Source organism: Cariama cristata, unplaced genomic scaffold, assembly GCF_000690535.1.
Source record: "Cariama cristata isolate BGI_N322 unplaced genomic scaffold, ASM69053v1 scaffold3228, whole genome shotgun sequence".
Classification (NCBI taxonomy): domain Eukaryota; kingdom Metazoa; phylum Chordata; class Aves; order Cariamiformes; family Cariamidae; genus Cariama; species Cariama cristata.
The window spans coordinates 28,863-47,880 of NW_009630461.1; the positions used below are offsets into that span (position 1 = coordinate 28,863).

At 38.4% G+C, this 19,018-nt stretch overlaps 1 protein-coding gene across 1 annotated transcript in view; it reads left to right on the forward strand.

Moving 5' to 3' along the window:
* The window catches only part of PPIL2 (peptidylprolyl isomerase (cyclophilin)-like 2), a gene marked incomplete at its 5' end in the record, with an annotated part of 69,338 nt that overhangs the window by 28,448 nt on the left and 21,872 nt on the right, over window positions 1–19,018 (forward strand). The window contains 5 exons of the mRNA XM_009705529.1: window positions 606–766; window positions 2,323–2,398; window positions 3,612–3,718; window positions 15,269–15,358; window positions 16,745–16,778. Coding sequence (XP_009703831.1) covers window positions 606–766; window positions 2,323–2,398; window positions 3,612–3,718; window positions 15,269–15,358; window positions 16,745–16,778 — 468 coding nt within the window. The remainder of the gene's footprint in view (window positions 1–605; window positions 767–2,322; window positions 2,399–3,611; window positions 3,719–15,268; window positions 15,359–16,744; window positions 16,779–19,018) is intronic.

Below are 19,018 nucleotides of genomic sequence, written 5' to 3' on the forward strand. Positions count from 1 at the left end.
TTTTTTTCAAAGCTACTAGTTCTGCAAGCATCTCTCTATTTACCCGCTAAAAATCAGTGGGTATTGTCTCAGAGATGGCATATTTAATATCCAGCAAATAATAGCCATACCAAAAAAAAGTAATCAAATTCAACAGTCTGGTCCACTAGCCTCCCCACCCTGGTATCACATTAAAGATCTGATCTTGCAATTTTTGCATCACAGACCTGGCCATTCAGTGAGGAGACAAAAGACCGAAGTTTATATTGTACCCAAATGTATCTTGTCTTTATTGTTCTATGAAAATTTTACAAGACTTGCATGAACTAGTTGTTTCAAAGAAATTTTTGCAGTAGTTGATTTGAAGTTGGTTTTTTCTTTTGTTATACTTCATCATATTGGCATTTATTGTGCTATGTTTCAAGTCATACTGTCATTAGTGTTACACATTGCTATTTGTTACTGTTCCTGCAGGAATAAATATAGTTACTAGACCTTTTTATTTTAAAAAAAAGGTAGAAATAGTATCTGGAAGATTTTTGTGTAACTACATATGTAATAAACTGAAGGAGAACAAAATAGAATTTTTCTTTTAACTCTGAAAGATTTAACTTTGTCTTATCTAGATGAAGAAAAAGCAAAATTAGATCCATCTTACTACTTGAAAAATACAAATACAGAGACGCGAGAGACTTTACTGGAGCTTTATAAGGAATTCAAAGGCGATGATATTCTAGCAGCTACTATGAAGGCGCCTGAAAAGAAGAAAGTGGATAAGCTGAATGCAGTAAGTTGACTAAATTTGTAGTTTGGCACTGATTGACTTCTTCAAGAATGGGAATAGATGTTTTTCAGCTTAGAGGCCATATTGCAGTATAAACAGACACTACTACTCCTGTTTTCAGTTACATGGAAATTTGTCATAGATGAGAATATGAGAATTATATTGGGATTCCTTAGAAATACATTGTATGTGTCAGTGAGTTTCTCTTTATTAAATCATTGTAAATGAATCTCAACATTTTAGGAATGGAGCACAATAAGAAGGAAGAATCTTTGTGATGTGGTTATGATGTATATGCTGGCAGAACCTTTTTTCCCAGGTTGTAATCTCTTGCTTTGAATTTGTTTATCATTGCTTCCTGCAGTTACTGGCAGAGAGAACACACCTTAAGAACAGTGCAAGTGAATAATTTCTCGTGTGGGCAAATAAGTAAATAATCCACAGCTCCTTCTCCATTTTTTTCTGCTGGAATGCAGGATTTTTAATGGAATATTTTAAAGGATATTCTTCCAGGTGCATATTGCTGTGTGTTCGTGATTGTCAAGAGAAATAATTCAGCTGTATCTAGATTTCCTACATCAAAGGGTGTTTGGAACAGGCAAAACAGAGTATTCTTCTTTCCTTTAATAATTTTGGGGTGTCTGTGTCTTTGTGCTTTGATTACACTTACACGAAAATGAATAGCAAAGCATATGGCTTTTAATGAGGAGGCTAAGTGACAGATTAGGGAGTGTATGTGACGAAGGAGCGGGATCACATTTACCCCTTTTTCAGGGCATCATAGTGTTATAAGAAAACAAAAGATGTAGGGAGAAAAAAAGAGTTGAGAGACAACAATGAGCTCTGCACATGTTGGAGAGTCAGATTGCCAGCTAATGATGTGGATGGTCATAACTATAAACTTGCACAGGATGCAGCGTAACCTTACGGACAGAGCATTGGCCGGACCTGTATTGTTTACAGGCATTGCCCTAGAGCTGCTAAACATATCTCTGGGTTTATGAGATCTTTGTAATTTACTACAAAATCCATATGTGACGTTCACATTTCCTTTCTGCAGGAGAATTACAAGGCTCGAAGTAGACATTGGGAACCATGGGACAGTGCCTCTGCACACAGAAAGGCCATGTGTGTTGGGGGGGTTGCTTTCCTCTGCAGTATCTCTCTGGTTCACTGGATTTTCCTTCCACTTAACATTGGAGAATTTTACAGATATCTTGCCGGCAGTACTCCTTTCATATCTCTACCTGTGGACATACAAATAAATTCTCATAATAGAGTCTTTGCATAATGATGTATTAAACTGTAGTGGATGCAATAAGCCCCTTCAGTTCATCGCATGGGCAGCCTTAACTAGCGTTTCATCAGAGCAAATGTTATGGGTAACAGATGGAGAATTATCGCTGCATCATGCGTTTGTTTCTTTGTATAGGAGCTAGAGCGGAAAGTCTGCCTTCAGAAGGATGACATCTGTGTGTTTCTAGTGCTTATATAGTATTTTTAGTAGAAAAATTCTAAGATCTAATGTCCTTTTGTCTTGCTTTTTCCTCTGCAAACAGGCTCACTATTCCACTGGAGCAGTAAGTGCTTCCTTCACGTCCACTGCAATGGTGCCTGAAACTACCCACGAAGCAGGTACCAGAACTACCTAGCTACAAACTGTTTATTTACTTTCCAGTTTTAAAGTGTGCTCCCTAGCACACATATGTTTATGAGGACTGAAGGAATGCATTGTTAATTGGTCAGTACTGATGCCATGGAAATGTATTCCCTGAGCAGATATATCATTACTTTCCACTGAGCTCATTCTGAAAATAGTGGAGCAATTATGAATTAACTTCGGCTTTGAATGGCAGTTACTTATGTTGAACTGAAATGAATGAGGTATTTTCTGTGCCCAGGGACCACAAAATAGGATATCCACTTATGTAAGTTAGGAATGAAGTATAATCTCTCCTCAAATAGCATACCAAATCTTTACCACCTTTTTAGCCTGACCCGGTATTGGTTAGAATGACAGCAAATTTTGTGGTGATAACTTTTGATTTACTGCTTTTCAGGGTTACACAAAAATGCATTTTAGTACAAGAAAGTTTTCCTTTCATTCTCCAGCCTAAACACAAATGTATAGAATTTATTTGATGTGAATATTGATTAAATAGCTGAGCAATTAGTGTTCCCAGTTGAAGGAAAAGGTTTGGGTTTTGGCACTAAAATTTAGAAGTATGTCACACACTTAGGCAAAGATTGAATACATTGCTAAAATTACGTTTACCAAGTTCAGCTCCTTTACGTGGTGGATTACAGTGATTTGCAGGTGACTCTTTGACTGTTGAAAATATCTGACTAACTGGATGTTTTGACAAAATGGAAGTGGAAGCATCCTAGATTGATCCTTTGGTTTGACTTTCCAGTAATGTTTCCAGCAACAGCTTTATTTGTTTTCAGAACTGGGTAGGTCCTCATATGTCTGCAATTTGCGGTTGACTGATGCTACCTGCTTGACTTCCAAGTTTGACAAGAAACAATTTGGTTTCAAAGTAACGTTCATGATTGGTAGATGTTACTTGAAAATTATAGTTTATAATATTGAATGCTTCTGTGACTTAAAAATATAGATGATATTGTTGGCTCTCAAGGAGTTGGTGGTTTTCTATAATGGAAAGTGTTTTGCACAGAGATTAATGTGAGGTTATCATAGAAGAATTGCAAAGTATAATCCCTGAAGACTCGGTATCCCAGGGGAAGAGATCAGACAGTAGAATCTAGCGATTTGTTTTCTGATGATTTATAAAGATCAATGAGTAAGCTTCCAAAGAGCTAATTATTGTCTTTTGCTTTGATACAGCTGCTATTGAAGAAGATGTTGTAAGATACAAATACGTGAAGAAGAAGGGCTATGTGCGACTTCACACTAATAAGGGAGACCTAAACTTGGAGCTGCACTGTGATATGGTACTGTGTGCCCTGTAAGATGAATCTGTCTAGATAACAAACAGAATAGAAGTTGGTAATGGAAATGTCCAAAGAAAGGACTAGTGTATAGTTGTAGTAGATACAGATAAATAACTAGCTTTCAGTTGTTTTAGTGTGTTTTCATACGTACACAAAACTCCATTGTAAAATGTATGTATATTATTTTATGTATTCTACTATATGTATAAATGTTCTCTGTGAGTCGTGGCATACATTTTAGTGGACTACTTAAAATGTGTCAAGGTACATGTTTAGAGCTTCAAAGGGTCAGGATTATAGTGACCCAAACAATTACAAGGAAGGTAGAGAGAAAAAAGAAGGAAGTGCACAGAGAAGAGAGAATAACCCAAGGTCACACAACAGGTTACTGGCAGAAACAGGAAAAGAAGTTTAGTGAAACTGAGAGCAGTCTGTCAGCCTGAGTACATGTAGTTAAGATTCCCAAAAATGGTTAGATTTGCTTCTAAATCCTAAGATTTACAGAACAAACCTAAATGAAAACCTTAGAATATGTTTTTTACTTCCTGCTATCTCAGTTTTTAAGGTTCAAATTTTCAAACGTCTTCCCTTTGCCATTAAGAGGAAAACATTCATTTTAAAAAACAATGAACTGTTTTTTTTTATAGTCAGTACAGTCTGATTCTGGGGGAAATCTGTGGCTCTTAAAATAATAAACATGGCAAGACTTATGATAGGCGGATGAGTTGTGGTGACACTGATGTCTCAGACATCACTGCTTGCTAGTGTGCTTGCTTATTTATTTGTACAACCACAGCTATAAAAGGAGAAAAGTTTTCAATGTAAAAAGCCCAAACCTTCTGTTGTTTACTGAGATTTTTATCTCAGGAGATTATAGGCCCGAAGGTAGATGTTTTAGGAAGTTGAAGGATATGAATAGGGGTTTAAATGGTAAAACTTCTGCTTGTTGTGACCCTCACAGAATTTAAGGACAGTAGTGCTGGCTAGGAACTGGGGTGCCTGGTGTGAAATCCAGAGATGCACTGGGATAATGCATCCTTTTTTGCCTGGGAGAAATAAAAAGGAGCAAACAGGACAAGGCTGCTACCTTTCCATTCTTTTCCTTTCTCTCACACGAGTAAGGAGCAAGATGTATGTAAACATCTCAAACTGATCTATGGAAACAGTTTGAGAATAACCACAGCAGCCTATCATGGTAGTAGTTCTGTAGGTCCCTGTCATCCCTACAGGTGTTTTCCATACTCTTAAATAGTAACACTATGTAATAAGGCAAAAAGCAGAGGATGTTAGTACAGCAATATTTGGGGGAAGCAGCAGAATGAGCAGATTGCACTGAATCATTTGTTTTGCCTTATGTTCTCAAACTGGCTCCTGGCTAACACAGGCTGACTGCAGCTATTCTTACCAGCATGGGTTTTTTGGCCACATGTGTGACCAGTGTCACTCAGTCCTGAGGACCCAGTCTCAATTGCCCATTATAAACTTCCTGTATGATATCCATTGTGTTTCCTTTTTTCCAGATGAATTCCTATTCATCTCCTCTTCACACACACTGCTTCCTCATGTACACATTGGAAGCGTGCACTGTTTTATACAACCAGACCTGCTTGAACAGTGGCCCTTAGCCATCTGTTTCTTTCATTGTGTCGATTAAATCTGTGTGAATTAAGCAGACTTTTGGCACTCTAGAGGGGAAAAAGATATATATTTAGAATAAGTAGGAAAAACTTGCTGCTTTAAGGAGGTTTTCACAACATCCACTTTAGGTCGTCATCCTAGGTCTATTAAGTCAGTTCTTCCGGGAGGCACTTGTTTTTCTCCCTTTACTATATAAGGAGTTTGTGCTTCTAACTGTGGTTTTCCTGAATCACACTGAGGTTAGGCACATAAGGTAGCTCAGTGCAGATAGGGCAAACATCTTACAACCATAAACACATATACGGGTCACAAACATATACACAGATCAGCTACAGTGCATTTATTGAAATTGCAAAGACAAGACATAGAAAATGAGGAAATGCCAAAATCAAGCACTGAGACTTCAATTGTATTTTCATGCCTATGGGCTGTATTTAAGCAAAATATTCTTGCAGTTGTACTCTCAGCAGTCTGTGCAGCTTCTGAAGTCTACCCAGTATCTCTTTGTCTTCAGTAACCCCCTTGGGTTCTTACTCCCTCTCCCTTCACAGCTCTTCTGTGTCCTGTTCTTCCTTTTCCCTGTTTTTTGTGAGCTATCTGGCAGTATGCGTTTTTTGGAGTTCAATCTGTATCTATACATGGAAACCTTTGTTGAAGAATAAATCTAGGGATCTTCATATACTAGTACTTTAATGTGCCAATCAATAAGATTGATAGTGATGAGATTCTTCCTAGCACCAAAAACCTAATCAAGAAATGTTTTGTATTGATCCAAGGGAGGAAATCAGTGCTGCAGTGTGATTGAAGTCATCAGTTACTTTGTGACAGGATTCAGAAGGAGAGCATGAAATACAGCTAGAATCCAGATATTTTCTGTGTTTGAAATCACTTGTTCAGAGCACCAGGAAACTTCACTTAGATTCCAGAAAGATGATGTGTGGTTTAAGTCATTGACCTGAGAAAAGGCAATAAAAAGACTTTGGAAGATAAGCTAGATTTTTTTCCACCCTTTTGAATGTGTGCCTCAAATGAGCAAAGGTACACTGCTCTCTCTTTGCATCATAGCAGTGTGCCTAGTGCTCTTTGTTGCCATTTGTTTTTCTCCCAGTTGTCTTATTCAGATACAGTATGTTCCTCCTGATGGGGACTAATGAGATGGCCATTTGTTAGCGACGTTTTCCAGGAAGCTGAGTTCAGCTGGGCATAGGCAACATTTGTTGTATACACTAATTGGAAACAAATTTACAAAAAAATCTACTTGCCAGAGCATCCAACAAGTGTTGTTATTTCAGCTCTAGTCTTATGCATTATCAAACAAATTATGAAGAAATAACTGATGAAAGGCAATGAATGTCACTGGGTTTCTTGTATTTTATTTACTGTGATTTTTTTCTAGTCTCCTCAAGTTCTTTTAACTCCTTTAATCAGGATGCTGCTGGGAACAACTGTCTATATCATCTGTGTATCTTCTGCTGTATTAGTCACTATAGTGATGCCATTATACATTGCGGGTGGTGGAGCAGCCTCCTAAGGCAGGGTGGAGGCTTTACCCTGTGCAAAAAGTCAAATTGACTTGGATATGGAGGTAGAAAAGCAATGTGGTGTAATGCATAAAGTGGAGAACCAGGCACTGGTAAACCCTGAATTCTGTGCCTTTGCCACAGACTTGCTGCATGATGTGGCTATGTCATTAGGTTATGGATTTTTTTAAATCAGTGGCTATGTCATTTTTTATTTCACAATGAGCAATAAATACGGGCATTGTTTTGAATTCCCAGGCAATAACATGTATCACAGATGTCTGATTGCTGGAGTGCTGCTACTCGAATAACCTAGGCTGCCTGTTGGAATCGGCAGCCTTGCATAAGAATAGATAGAGTAGCAGACTCCTAGTCTCTGCACCTGTGAAAGGGAATAAAAATTCCTGCCTTTGCCTCTAGGTTGCTTTGACGCTTTCTTGTTTAGTGCGTGTACTTTTTTATTTCCATTGTTCCATGGAAATATAGATATATAAAAATTTAACACTCCAGAAGACCCTGTCAAAGTGATGAACAGGTGGTTTGGTGTACTATCTCCCTTCTTTCCTTTGTGAGTTCTCCTCATACAAGTGGTCACTCTGGGATAATGATCTGCTGGTTAAATACATGCTGATAGCAGTAATTGAATACTAATCCGTAACTGCCATGGCAGTTTTTGTAAATTCGCCTGTCTCTCTCAGGTTTAATACTTTAAGGTTTAAGGGCAAGTTGGCATAACAAAGAAGAATGTGAGGTGGATTTCAAAGCTCCATCCAGCACTCCACAAATGCTTTTTGAGGTTTTAGGACCTGGCAAACGCTGTTTAATGATGGTGTCTTGGCATAACTATCTGAAGAAGCCATTATTCTACAAACACTGATGTTTTAATCTTTTGAGGCCCTCTGACCTGTTAAATATGCCTGTGATCTATAAATGTGTGATCCAGCCCCTCTTCTTTGAAATCGTCTCTCTCTTTGTGTGAGGGACTGTTCTGAAGATCAGAAGCCTGTAAACTTCTTATCCATTTCCAGTGGGAAAGAAGTGAGTTGCTGAAAAAAATCCTTTGACTTCTAGCACGATGAGGTTCCCCAGTCTTCCTGAACCTCTCATTTTCCTTCTGACTTAAACGTCCATTCTACTCAATTTCTGTCAGCGTCATCATGGCGCTGTCTGGCAAATAACGGGCTGATGTTTTACCAGTGTCTGTTCACTCAGTAATATGGTTGTAGGGATGAAGTACAGTGGTCTTGGCATGGTTGTAAATGGCTTATTTCATATTTTTTCATCAAAATAGGTCATTGTAGGAAGAGCTGCAACTTCCAATTTTGAAAGTTCTTGTCAACAGAAACTGAAAACAAACAAAACTGTCCTTTTCCAATAGGAGAACAGCTGGATAAAAATGTTTGTTAGAGAGGATGTTGTTATTTCTTGGTGTGTTTTTTGCTCAAAGGGCTACAATGGCAGACAGATCTATTGCTCTTCTTTGTGGTTGGGAGTGGAATGGCTCTGCACAGCCATATTGATTAATAGGTCACTTCTAGGTTGTTCTTAAGTGACTAGAAACTAGTATTTTAAATTTTTTTAACTTTGAGGGTGTAACACCCATGCTTGAGAAAGGAGAAACGTTTTCATGCAAGATGTTAGTAGGAAATGCCTTATCTGCTATCATGTGCTTGTCCTCGGTGCTGTTTTGTAGCAGTGAAGGGGCAGTGGGAGTCCCTGATGTCCCTCACTGCCCATGCCTGAATGGGACATTCAACATAGAGTTGAGGAAGGTGCTCGGCCACCTCCCTGTGAACCTATTCCTGCACCATGGGGCTTGCTGCCTTTGGCTGTCTCTGTGTGGTTTTCTGGCAGCCTTTGGTGTTGGATAATCGCTGGGAAGGCATTATGCACATTTGGACCTTTCTACCTCCCCAGCTCCCCTGACAAGCTGGATCTGGGGAGGGAATCGATTGTTACTGGATTATGTCGCTTGTTTTTTGACATTTGACAGTGGAGGCATCCCATACCAGCTGTGTCTGCCACTTAGTGATCCCAAACCCGAGGATGAGGCAGGCAGTTCGGAGTTACACAGCTGCTGCTCTTCATCTTTCTCTGACATGTTTCTCATTTGTACCTTGGCTCCTCTGAAGAGAGTGGGATGACCTTGGGAGGCTGACAGCTACCAGAGCTTTGCTATCTAGCATGGAAGTGGTTACAGGTTCCATCTTCTGAAAAGGTAGAATTTATGTGCAGTCACTTGCAGACTGACGAAATGCCAGGGACCTGCTGCGGGACCTGCAATACTCTGAAGTTTTACAGCTGCTGGAGTTGCTTAAGCAATTAAAGTTGCATCCTCATTTAGGCTGTACCTAGCGGTGCTATGTTGTGTTTGCTGGCCCCATCTGCATCAGCACCCAGCCCTGCACCGTGCTGTCTGACAAGGTCTTCAACCCTTGTGTGACTGACATATTTGAGGGGGAATTGTTTTCTTTCCTACCACTGCAATAAATAAAAGAGGAAAAGTAGTGACTGTGGCTAAGGATGATGAGACTGTCTCTGGAGTAGTTAACATTGACAAATTAGATGAGTGAATTAGATGCCTTGTTTAACTTGAGTTGTGCTCAGCTAAACTGATTGATTGTCCCTGTATTTGCAGAAAAGTGAAAAATAAAACTGGAGTATGTAATTTTTTTATTGGCATCTTGTCTAAGCTGAGCATCTTGCTTAGACTTTGAAAAAGTTTTCGGTAGCATCATGAATGTCAGTACTGTAGAAGAAATGCCTTTGAAAAGTGAAATTTAGCTATCTGCTGGTATCTTTGCTAAATAGCTAATTAAATTGTAGTGGGTTTCTGTGTAATGAGAATGAAATAATTCTGCTCTTTGTTCTAAGCAAACCTCGAGGCTTTGAGGTAGCAAAATAGGCAAATGTTTGCTATCAAGTCAGCAATCTGTTACCCGAGGCATAGTTTGCTTGTTCTGATTCTTTTTTAATATCAGTAAGAGTCTGGCCAAGTACCCCACAATGCCCAGATGCTTTCATCTCTCCCGGTGCTGTCTCACTGGAACTGTGCTCTTCTGATCATAGATCACAAATTGACCCAAACACATTTGCTGACTGTATGACTAGTTTGAGAATGGTGTCCCGTATATGAACTGTGTCTTTTTTGAACTGAACTACTGTAGGCAGCTGGTTTTTGCCACCACAACCTGTCACCGGCTCAACCCGTCTTGCACATAGGGGAACTGTTGGCAGGAAAGTGGACCTGGCAGGGGGTGATATTTGGGTCTATAGTAAACGTTTCTCCTGCAGGAAATGTCATGGGCTTCCCGCAGTGAAATTCTCTCCATGCTTTTGCACTGGGCTTTGTGGAGTTTGGGATTTTCTTGTCCCTCTTGCTCTGAAACGAATGGAGGGTGCTCCTGGTCTATTGGTGCAAAGTGAAGTAGGGTAACTTAAATTGCCTTCCAGTACAGTATTATGCATTGAAACGCACTAGAAACGTTTATATGTCCAGTTTCTTTCCATGACTTAGTGGAGGGAACAGACACTTGCATCTGATAGATGGTGATTCCTCAAGCTGCTCCATTATAGTTGCCTCTGACTAAGCCCTAAATAAAGTGAAGCTTTTATTAGGCCAGGTTCTTTCCTGTGGGATGGGTAGGCTCCAAGGATTGCAGATTGAAAGGGAAGGGGAGAATTGACATTAAACCCTACCAAATCACCTCTTTATGGGCTCATGCATTAGAAGAGTTGCTAGAATGAACAATTACAAGAGTGAAAATGGTCTATGTAAAAAAAAAAAAAAGAAAAAAACCTATGTAAATGGACTAAAGCAAAACCCACCTTGCATTTTAAAGGAGATCTGTGTTAAAAAAAGTGCAGGCTTCGTTTGAAGCTTTAGAAATTTCCATTACTGGTTCATACCTCTTAGTAGCAGGATTCTGGCATTTGTGTGATAAGATGAAGGCTATAGAATGCAATTTTAATTTGTGAGGAATGAGCTTTTCATTATTTCAGATTATTTCTGCTTTGAAACAGGGTTAATGAACATGTATCAAGGCTCTGTAGTTCAGCGCAACTACTACAGTTCATCCAATTTAGAGAGACAAAAGAAAGAAAAGGGAAGTGGAATTGGCACAAGGAAATTATACAGACATGCGAATGACAGCTTCTGAATGCTTAGTGTGAAATTTCTCTTCAAGGTTCATGCAGATCCTCAAGGGATGGAGCGTTTTGAAATTATTAGCTCTTCACGTAGTAAAGCCTTCTTCCTTGCAGTCATGGCAACGACTCAGAAGCTCCTCTCTTTTCCCGTCTCCTGTACCTTGGCAACAGGAGTGCCACAGGTTTTTAATCTACTTCTGGTTGACTCTGCAGCTGCCCAATACAAATTCTGAGTTAAGGTAACTTTTACAAATGTAATGACCCATTTTAACTGATGAGAAAGGAGACCTGCAAACTGAGAAATCAGATAGTGACCTGGCTTGGTTAGTCTTACCCCTCGGGTCTCAGGATGCAGCAAGAGATGAATTTTGCCTGGTTTGGAGCCACTCTTGCTGGCAAAAAGGAGACTAAAATTGGCTTGGTTAATACGTAAAAGTGGAACAAGATAAAATCTGCATTTTTCCTAGAACTTTATAGTAAGGAATCAGGTTTTTTTTTCTGTTTTGCTTTTGTTTTCTAAATTGTATATTCCTTTCTTCAGTGTTTTCCCAGTATTAGTGATTTCACAATCAGTCTCTTGTCACTGTTGTGTTTGCACGGTCATTCTTAGGAGCAGTCTTTCTTTAATTCTGAAATTTGTCTGGGCTTAGTAACTGGTAGAGTGCTCATATTTCCATGTAGAGTTACCTGCTAAGTGTGTTAGCTAAATGGAGACTTAAACATAATTAGAAAACCATTGGGCTGTTGCCCCATTAAATATACATGTCTGTGAGCCAAGCAAAGCATTTGTGTCATCTTCTGGGATAAGTATTCTTCTGGATTCCTGTCTCAAACTATTTATTAAAATTTTACCGCTTGTCTTGGGTGTGAATTTTCAACACTTGAAAGACAGTTATCTGGCATCTACAAAATAAATAGGGAGCATACTTGGAGCAGAAGACTCATTTTTGTTATAAATAAGTTTTTTTTTCTTGCTGTTTGTCATTTGGAGAGAGAAGTGTCTTCAAGTTGAAGGACATCATACAGAGACACTATATTCACTTACATGCGCCAACTTGACTGAAGAAAAGGAGGATTTCTCAGTGCTGCCCTGCCATGCTCTTTGGAGAGAAAAGCCTTCTACAGTTTTTAAATTTGATTTCTTAGGACTATCACTGCATCCTTCTGAGAAGATATTGCAGTAGGTGATGTTTTTCCCTTGACTTTCTTACATATAAGTCTAATTCATTGTCAGCAGATTAAAATTTAAGTAATTTCCTGCTTAATATAAAAGGAATAAAGAGGGAAAAGTTAGCTGCTGCTGTTGAGGTCAATTTGAGACAAGAACAGCCAGAAGTAAAAAGAGAGCCTGGAGCCCATTGTCAATAACAAGGCAACAAGAAACCGGCATTGCCTCCTGCACTTCTGCATTTCCAAGTGCCTTGACCATGCCCTCCTCCTTCAGAAATGGCGTGAGGCAAGTGGTGTGGAGGAAGTTTCTGAAGAAGTAGACAGTTTTGCATTCCAAGACTGCGAGTCTGACATCTTCCACAAGATCTTACACTCAAATAACAAAGTCAGGTTTGTTTATATATATTTCTCATCAGTCTTTGTAGTTGGAACAAAGACTTCAAAGACTGGCCTTGTTTGTATGGTCAATGCAGAACATAACTTCATTCCTGAGGATCTACACCTTCCCCATAAACCTCAAGCCTTTTTCTCCTGCTTTGGAGAGGATGCTGCTTTAAAAAGTCCCTGAAATGTGCTTGGCAGTGTGAGATTTGGCAAGAACATTAACTGCTTTGAATAAATCAGATAATCTGAGCCAGATATTCTGGATCAACTGCGTGACTGAAACTGGGGTTTATTACTGATTGAATGCAAACCTTTTTATTTGTGTCTACTAAAGAGCACCATAAAAGGTAATGGTAATGTTGCTGAGGAACTGTTTACCTGCCAAATGTATCTGTATGATGCATGAGGTGACCATGGGAACCAATTTGGTGGCAATTATTTAAAAAAAACCTTGCAGTGAAATCATTGTTGCATGTATACTAAATATTTCTGCAGTTGCATTTGAAAAGCTTGTTTCTGGGAAAAGGTATAATAACTAGAAATCCATTTAGAGAGAAGGGTCAGCATTGGCCCTGAATAAAAAATACATTACTAGAGCCAGGTTTTTTGATGTATATTTTACAAATCGTGTTTTGAAAATAAATAGGAAATCTGTATTGGGTTATGAACTTTGTGCAAATTTAAAATGGTTTGGTATGTATTCCTAGGGGACTCAAGTCTTTTGCCTGATTTCATTTTTCTTGAAAAATTAATTACAGGTTGCTGTATTCCCCCCAGAGAACTTATTAACTATGTCTCTCTCTCCAAAGAGTGCTTGGTTCTCATGAGATAAAGTGCCTTAGGCTAAAAGCTGCTGATTCCATTTCTGATTCATAAAGAAATTTTTTAAATTTATTTTTATCCTTACTGACATTTTTCATGAGTGATAACTAATAGCACAACGTTAGGATCAAGGCTGTTACGATATTGTCTTATAAGGCAGCATGCGCTGCACAAATGATTCTTCAGGGGTTGAGTTTTACTTGAAAGGTTATGTACAAAGATTATTTTCAAGCATATATGTCCAATTCAAAGAAAAAATTTCAAATTTGCTATAAACATTGAAACTATAGGAAAACCTCCTATTGCTTGAAACTTCCATATTTTTATGGAATATATTTACTTACAAGTTGCCCTCAGGATGCTACCAAAGTACATGTCCTAGTGGCATTCTACCATAAACCTATCATGGTACAATTACCATTGTCACCCAGTAATTAATTATATAGGAAATCTGAGATAATAGCTGGAGTAAGACTGCATTAGAATTTGTTTATTTTTCCAGTTATGGCCCAGCTGACAACTGTCATCTATATCTGTGTAGAGTACTTGAGAAGGAATCATTAGAAAGGATTTATAATGGCAGGTAGAGTCTGTTCGGATAATTAAGAGACATTCAATGTAAATAAAGATGGGTGAGAAAAATTGTGTTTCAGATGAGAAAATACAGAAAATTGAAGTTCTGTATGGTTCCAGATGAATACTTGTGTGGATCTGCTTTTAAAAAGCTAGAGATTATTTCATCCTTAAATGATTGTAGTCGGGCTTGGCTTATGTTTTTTGCTTTTAAGTCACTTCAAGTTGCATGGCTCAGTCTCGCTCTGTCTCTTTGCAGCTCTCAGACAAGAATGATGTCATACCAATGCAAAATGAATCAGTGTCTTTCAGAAAGAGGCTTCAAGTCTTGTGTGTGTGCATTTACAGACATTGCGACTCATGCCGGGGCTTTACTTGCAAACACATACAACAATAAGGATATTTTCAAGGCCTGTAACAACTCAGATTAGTTAGATGTATTCTTTTGTAAAACTGGAATATATTTATGCACGTAATCCACGGTGGGGCTGGAAAACATGTCCAAGTATAGAAAACAGGCTGTTTCTGAACTTGTATTTGTTCATCTGAAGGTATTTTAGTATTGCAGAGAAGAGAATCCGTACAATTGCAGTGGAAGGATAATTAGGTAGACAGTACAGTTTTTCAGAAGGTACTGTTGGAATGCCATGGCTCATAAATTCAAATAAGTAGCTTTAATTTGCACTGTAAAGGCAAATTAGAAGTTGGCAATAAATTTAGCATCTTTTTTTTTTTTTAATTCTTGAAAACAAGTTGTCTTTTTTGTTTTTCTACGGCCCAGTGACTTGTGGGGTCAGTCCCATTTTTAGTTCCAAGTGCTGAAGAGGACCAAATACTTCTCTCCTAGTTAGCTTCAATGTGCTAGCTTTGAAATAGTGGAGCAGAGCAGTCAGGTTCTTTCTTACTCTGGGAAATAAATTTTTTCAGTGCTAGAAGTCCCTCTTTCGAACAGGATTATGATATACTGCTGGAACTAAGTTACTTGAAAGTCTCTGAGCCTTACCTGCTTTCACCATCATTATGCCTACTGGAAGCTCACATTGTCTGAGCTAGTGTTCAACACTTTGTGCTAATTGGAAAGTCTGCGTTTAATTTATGTAACACAGCGTGTGTCTTTCCAGTATACTTTAAAAGAGCATTTTTTTTTTCTGTAGACAGAAACTTATTCCTCTTCAAGTCCTGAATGTTTGTTTCTTTGTAAGGCACAAATGATAAGTGATTCTGGTAAACGGTGTAATGACCAATTTGATTGTCTAAAGGTATTGCTTAGTTAAAACTTCCATTTATCTTTCAGACACCCCGAACATGTGAAAACTTTATCAAATTGTGCAAGAAGAACTATTATGATGGAACAATTTTTCACAGATCAATTCGTAATTTTGTGGTGAGTATTGAACAAATCTTCTGTAATTCACAATATGTGATGTCCTCATTATTTATTTAGCTTAATTCAGTTTTAGTTTCTTCCATGCATGACAACTTGCAATAAATGTGTATTAAATATACCATCAGAACTAGGATTGTCCTAACTTACTAAATTTGCACTTACTACTCTTACTAACAACTATCTCTAATACTGAACTAATACTGTCATTTGGAGCATCACTGCATTTAGTAGTGCTTTTGCTGGTGTTCCAGACAAAACTTTTGAGAGTTATTGCCTTGGCAAGGCTCTTGTTATCTTCCCCGAGCTATAGGTGGGTGGTTAATGAACAGAAGCAGGGAGAGAGAGAAAGAGGGGGAAACGCTAACTTGGATAAGTAATACTGTGGCCTGTTGAAATCTCATTCAGATGAAATTTTAGAAAGCAGCTGAATTTCTGTTTCAGGTTATGGTACTTGGATACTGTCAGATCAACCTTTCCTGAGTGTGCTCCAGGACTAGGTGCCCAGGCTCTCTTTGTGAAGGAGTTAAAGAGCATGTAGTGAACCAGAAAGTTGACTTTGGTAGTCAAATATCTTTATTTACATAGATACAGTCCAGGCGGCTTAGGATATTGTAGCTGTCCTGTAACTTCCTTTCAGAAGAATTAACAACCTGATCCTGAAGGCAGAGCACATCTTTCAGTGGACATCACTGTATGTTACATTCCATCCTGTCATCCTAAAAAAAGCTTTTTTTCTTTTGACAGCACTATATATCTCGGTGCATAGTTAAACTCACAATTAGAATTCTGCTTGTGTGCTATTACTGTGAAACTATTCATGTCACCCTCCCCCTACTGGCTTTAGAATATAGAATATTATTTCTGTATGTATATGAAGTGATTAATTTTGTTGCTGAAAGACTGGTTTCACATGAGGATTTTCCCTACTGCAGATAGTGAGGGAGATACTGGGAAATACACAAAATATTCCATATTCCCTCATTTCTTGCCATCCCATCTTGTGGAGGATTGTTAGCAAAAATGCAAAGCCTTTCCAGTTCCAAAAGCAATGCATCATCAGTTAAAAAGCAGGTTATGACTCAGCATATAATAGAAAGGATGATCTGGTTAACCCATTTGAGACTGTTTATTTTCCTGATTTACCCACAAGAGACCTATTATTTTTATAAAACTGTCGTTCTGCTCTTGGATACGTAATGTAGGAGATGACAGCCAGCTGATAAAAGAAGCTCCAAATAAGTAGTAATGGTTTCCTTGTTGCTCACTTGTCAACATGACAATATAGAAAGAAGAAAATTGAGCAGAATTGGCTTTCATGGCTTGTATTTGATGTCTTTCACACAGATATATATGTAACTTATTGATTTAATTTTAACTCTGCAGATCCAAGGAGGTGATCCAACTGGAACAGGAACAGGTAAGGTTGAGTTTGAATCAAGTAAGCTGTTTTCACTTCATGCACTGTGTTGTTACATTTATTTCCAGGCACCTTGTAGATTAAAATTCTCTAAATGATGATATGTGGCACATTCTGAGTATTTCTACTTTAAAGCAGAGGTTTTATCGCTATATTTTTATGACCATTTTAATTATAGTCAAAATTTCATCCAATATATTCTCAGTCTAAAACTTGGACACTCTTCCATGCAGAATTCTTGTTGGATCTTTGCTTCCTTTTTCTTCCAGAAAATAAATAAATGAAAATTAAAATGATTCAGCTGGCGTTCCAGGGCAAAGAACAAAGGAAGAAACACATTCATACAAAGTTGCTTTCCAATTCAGCATTAATGAAATACTTGAGACCTGCCTTGGAATTGGTGAATGGCCAGATACCATCTGTTCTCCCAGCTAGCTGCCTTGTAAAGCCCAAGCAGCTCTTTTTCTAAGTTTTAGGGAACACTGTTACTAAATTCTTCTGCCTGTTCTTTCTCCATTAGTTGGAGATCTGCATAACATTCATATTGGAAATGGTCAGGAGATATAGTAGCTGAATGGTCCACAGAGCATTGCTCACCACAGTAGACATGTCATGTAATATCTCTAGTTGCTACTGGAAATTTGGTCATTTTCCACTTGTACCTTTTATCTACCCACTTGTAGATGTCACCAGCCTCCACAGCTCCTCACCTGGTCCTGTGGGGTTCTGTGCATTTTTATTCTAGTTCATAATGTGTCACTCATATATGCAAGCACTCTATTCTTTTCTGTGCTCACAGGTCATCTAAAAAAGATGTCTTTGTAGTTGTTAAGTACTTTAGCTCTATTTACTTTATAAATAATGTTAGTGTGAGTTGCCCAACAGCTTTTCCTCTACTGCGTGCAATAATCAACAGTTGCATACTCTAAGATTTGAGACTAGTTAAAGGTTCTGTGTTTTGACAGCAGAACCCATTGACAAGGTTTGTTACCATATATGCTTGGACTGTCAAAAGAAATGTGATTTGATTTTGTTATAAGGAAAATTTTGGTTCAAATCCCAAAAGACATAATTAGGAACATCTTTTAAAATGCGAAATTAAAGAGATGTCAAGAGACAGGAGAAATGTAATGGGTTGACTCAGACACCTTTCACCCTTGTAGGGTGGAGTTCAGATCCTGCTGTGGAATGAAAATTAACTTCCTGATGTCATTCTTGTCTCTATGCAAATGGTAGAAGTCTTGTAAGACAGCACAATTAACAGTTAGCAGAGGACTGGCAGTGCAGCTGCATGGGAGGTCAAGACTCAGCTCTACTGGCAAAGCAAGTAGGAAGTAAAATGCAAATAAGCCCATAGGAGAAAAAACCTCCTATGTACATTCTTTTATTTAAAAAATGGATTCTAATGACCTCTAGTCTTTTCCATCTTGTTTTCCTCCTTGTCATCTTAATTAAATATGAATATATTGCAGGCGAGGTGTCTTGCAAACATCTGTCAAGACTATTAAAGTTCTAATAAAATGGACAGTGTACCCTCAAATAGATTCAAGTGTTGCAGATTTTTAGAGGCTGTTTGCAATTATTGTAGAGTCCAAATGATGCAACTATCTTCTTTGCAACTGAATGGTTTTTATTTTTTGAAGACAGCTGAATTTTACATATCCTTACTTAATCACTTATTGAATATGATAATGTCAGAAGAAAATGTTGTAAATAGACAGCCTGGTGGGCTACTAGATTGCTCTTGAACTGTCATGTCTGTGTGTTTAATACTTACTTAAATGAAGCCACTTAGTTCACAGAGTGCAGGTAGTCTGTCAGGATTTGTTCCTGACTACCTGATAGATCCTGGGCACTTGAATGTGGGGCAGAAATTTCACTTGCGTATCTCAAGCCACGTGCTGTGTAAGGAGGTGGCCATACCTAAGGTGCCCGTTTGGCTTTATGTTCTCTCCACAGCAGTGTGGCCAGAGGAAGGTACAGCTCGGCAGCAGTGTAAGAACATGGCAAATGCAGTGATGCTCTCCTAGGCTCCTGTGGTGTAAAAATTTTGGTCCATTGGTTTGTGTGTTATTAACGTGATCACAAGCATTCATGTTAGGAAAGCTTTGGAGTAAAGCACTGGGATTCAGTACTTTGTACCTTTTTTACCTGGGTCTTGTATGTTATTTGCAGTATAAATTCCCTTTTTTTATTTCTTCTGGCAGCTGGAAGGAATTTCAGTATTTCTTTGACTCACT